Below are 3,382 nucleotides of genomic sequence, written 5' to 3'. Positions count from 1 at the left end.
TGTCGTATCAGTAATCAGCCGTCTTATCTGAACTTGTCACGCACTCAGCTGGCTGCGAGCCTCGGCGCCGCGGAGAACAGGATGTTCTGGGAGTCGCAGATAAAACACGTTTACCCCAAACGCTTCCCTTCTGGTGCCTGTCAAATCGGAAACGGTTATTTCCCCTACTAATTCTGCTCTTTACCCTCTGACAGGGCGGAGTCCTTCTAGGACAGGGCGCGTCTGATTGGTCGAGGTCACATGTCAGAGGCTCTGCTGTACAGCTGGTGGCAAACATCTGGTGGCACGTTGTCACCCTCACACATCAGTGACAAGAACCGTTTTCAAATGTTTATTGGGTTTTATTCCATTTTCAAACAATATAAAATTATAATAAAATCTGTTGCCCATTCTGAGCCAAGATCAGCAGGTTAGTATGTAATTAGTAAGCAGAAAATGATATTCTTCTGACTTGGTTAGAAGATAGTCGCATACAGTGCAGTTTCTAAAGAAAGCAATTTAAAAAAAAATCATATGCGGTACTTTCACATTACCATAATTTAGAATTAATGGAAACTGATTGCATTAAGTAATCAGATACACAAATATTGATCTAATATAGATTATAATCTATTGCAATTCAGTGGATTTTACAGCAGTGTGCAGAAGAAAAAGTGAACAAACCCTGAGATTCCCCTTTTTTATGCGTAAAGAGGTGTTAATTTGACTGACTATGTTCTCTCTAGTAATAAATAGGTATAAATACGAAACTGTGAATAAGCTACCGGGCAAGTGAATGCTCTAAAAGTTCAGTTCAGAGTTTTAGTAAACAGGAATATTATTATCATTATATCTTTTTTTAAAAAGCTTCAGTCTGGTTTTCTAAAGAAACTAGAACGTACCCAGCACTCCTGCAGGCTGCTGAAGGCCCGCTGTGGTCCAACAGGAAGTGATATATATTTCCCTGAGAGTTGGAGCCCTAAGTAAGTCTTTTTGTACAGTAGCTCGGCCTCGGTGGCCCACGGCGAAGTTCTCCCGTATACAGCAAGGTTCCGTGTTGCCTTCATTTTCGTGGAAATGTGTTTTGAGTTTCGTTTTGTGGTGCCCACTCGGTTCAGCTCTGAGCTCCATCTCCACGAGGCTGCGGCTCCACCGCCTCCTTCAGAAGGTCCATGCTGTCGCGCAGCGTGACGGCGATGCGGTACGGGTTGGGCTTCAGCGTCAGCCCGTACTCGTAGTCCAGCCTGAGCGGCTGGGACGGGTCGGCCGTGAACGTGCACTGGTGCACCAGCAGTGAGGTGAACAGGAAGAGCTGGATCTTGGAGAGATCCTCCCCAATGCATCGCCGCTTGCCCACCGAGAAGATCAGGACGTTGCTGGCCAGGTCCTTGTCCAGGACGTCATCCTGGCTCATGAAGCGCAGCGGGTTGAAGACCTCGGGTCGGTCCCATTTGGCCGGGTTGTGGTTGTTGGACCACTGGTTGATGAAGACCACCGTGTTTTTGGGGATGTGGTAGCCGTCAATGGAAGTGTCGCTGGTGGTGCTGTGGGGGATGGTGATGGGAACGAAGCTGGTGAAGCGCATGACCTCGTAGATGAAGGCCATGACGTACGGCAGCCGGGCCTGGTCCTCGATGGTGGGCAAGCGACTCCGGGCCACAACCTTGTCCACCTCCACGCGCAGCTGCGTCTGGACCTCGGGGTACCTGTGGAAATATTGATTCCATTCATCGGTCGAAACCCCTCAATAGCTCCGCTGAGCTGGGACCGGTCACACTGGTGTCACACTTGTTCTCCGGCCACGAGGAACCGGTCCGGATGTTCTAACCACTTAAGCTCGGTACATCTTTCGATTATGCGTCATCAGAACCACAGATCATTTCACACAGAAAGAAAGTTGTTTGAACACGTGATGGGAATGTTAGTAATGTCGCCCACCTGACCAGGATCAGGACGATCCAGTGCAGCGCGGTGGACAGGGTGTCCTGGCTGGCCCCGAAGATGTCGCTGATGGTGGGCGACACGTACTCCCCGCCCAGGAAGGCCCCCGCCGCGCCGCCCAGGCCCTTGTCCAGCGCGAAGATCAGCGCGTCCGTCATGTCGCGCGTCACGCCGGCGGCGGCGCTGCGCCGGTGCTCGGCCACCTTCCCCCGCACGAAGCCGCTGAACTCGCGGTTGAGCTCCGTGAACTGGCGGTACAGCGTCTGGATGGGGTTGGGGAAGTACTGCAGCCACGGCATCACGTCCACGATGCTGCCCGCGCCCACCGTCCGGGTGAAGTCGGCGTTGCGCCCGACCACCTGGCGGAACTCGCGGTCGTCGTGCGAGTAGCGGCTTCCGAAGCACAGGGCGCTCATGATGTTGGCGGTGGACACCAGGCAGTCGGCGTGCGGCTGGAAGAACGTCTCCTCCGCCGTCCTGCGCAGGAAGCGGCGCAGCAGCAGCGTCACCTCGCTCAGCACGTGGCGCTCGAAGGACGCGCGGGCGCGCGCGTCGCCGGCGGAGAGCGCGCGCACGGCGGCGTGCGCCACGCGGCGGTGCAGCTTCCAGCGCGGCCCGTAGTCGCCGAAGGCCATGCTGCGGCCGTCCGAGACGACGCGGAAGGAGGTGAAGTCGGGCCGCCCGGCGAAGTCGGCGCCCTTCTGCACCAGCGCGCGTCGGATGGCGTCGCCGTTGAGCACCACGACGGCGCGGCTGCCCAGGCGGATCTGGAACACGTCGCCGTAGCGGCGCGCCAGGCGGGAGAAGTAGCGGTGCGGCGCGGCGCCCATCTGCGGCGCGTTGCCCACCACGGGCCAGGGGAAGGGACCCGGCGGCCGGCGCTGCGCCTGCAGCCAGAGGTGCAGCAGCAGCAGCAGGACGGAGAGGGACAGCAGCAGGGAGCTTCTGACGGAGACGCCGGCGAGGTCCTCCAGGGCGAGCATGGCGCCTAGAGACCATCATCATCAATCATCATCATCAATCATCATCATATCTCACTCTGGTCAACAGTAATAAACGCGTCACGTACCTGGCTCCGTGTTTTATTCCGCGGTTCTCCGGTAAAAAAAAATAATAATAAAAAAAAAACGACGATCCGCGACTCGTGTCGTGCGAAGTGGTTTCTGTCCCGGTGACGCGGACTTTTATAAAGTCTCCCTCTCCCCCCACTCTCTCTCCCTCCCTCTCCCTCCGGCTGCAGCATAAATACCGAACCCGCTGCACCGAAAGTCCACTTAAAGCCGCCAGGCCGAGATGCGGGACAAAATTCCCTAAATGACGTATCGTTTTTAGGATCGTCTGTTAGTGATGCAATATATGCATTCGTGGAGAGAGGAACTTTATCAGCAGCAACTATTATTCTTACGATTGGAACCATTTTTATTTATTGTAGCACAGTGGGTTTTTTTTTTTTTTTTTGGGG

General features: G+C 54.9%; 1 protein-coding gene across 2 annotated transcripts; it reads right to left on the bottom strand.

Annotated features, from left to right (window-relative positions):
* Nucleotides 1-351: 351 nt before the first annotated feature.
* On the bottom strand, nt 352-3,089 carry cyp1b1 (cytochrome P450, family 1, subfamily B, polypeptide 1). Of its 2 annotated transcripts, XM_028988903.1 has the most exons (3): nt 2,990-3,089; nt 1,918-2,908; nt 352-1,685 (listed from the first exon to the last, which is right to left on the bottom strand). In XM_028988903.1, exons 2-3 carry the CDS (start codon nt 2,901-2,903, stop codon nt 1,094-1,096), a joined length of 1,578 nt encoding a protein of 525 aa, XP_028844736.1. In that variant the 5' UTR covers nt 2,904-2,908; nt 2,990-3,089; the 3' UTR covers nt 352-1,093. The 2 variants fall into 2 exon arrangements, with proteins under 2 accessions (XP_028844736.1, XP_028844737.1); XM_028988904.1 differs by lacking the exon at nt 2,990-3,089 and having other exon boundaries at nt 1,918-2,937.
* Between the last annotated feature and the right edge of the window lie 293 nt (nt 3,090-3,382).

This window comes from Denticeps clupeoides, chromosome 8 (genome assembly GCF_900700375.1).
Source record: "Denticeps clupeoides chromosome 8, fDenClu1.1, whole genome shotgun sequence".
Taxonomy (NCBI): Eukaryota; Metazoa; Chordata; class Actinopteri; order Clupeiformes; family Denticipitidae; genus Denticeps; species Denticeps clupeoides.
This window is presented reverse-complemented; position numbering and strand designations above follow the sequence as displayed.

Coding starts and splice junctions, on each gene's coding strand:
- cyp1b1 (XM_028988903.1), bottom strand. CDS start 2,903: ATGCTCGCCCTGGAGGACCTCGCCGGCGTCTCCGTCAGAAGCTCCCTG. Junction 1,686..1,917: donor ATCGTCCTGATCCTGGTCAG/GTGGGCGACATT, acceptor ATATTTCCACAG/GTACCCCGAGGTCCAGACGC.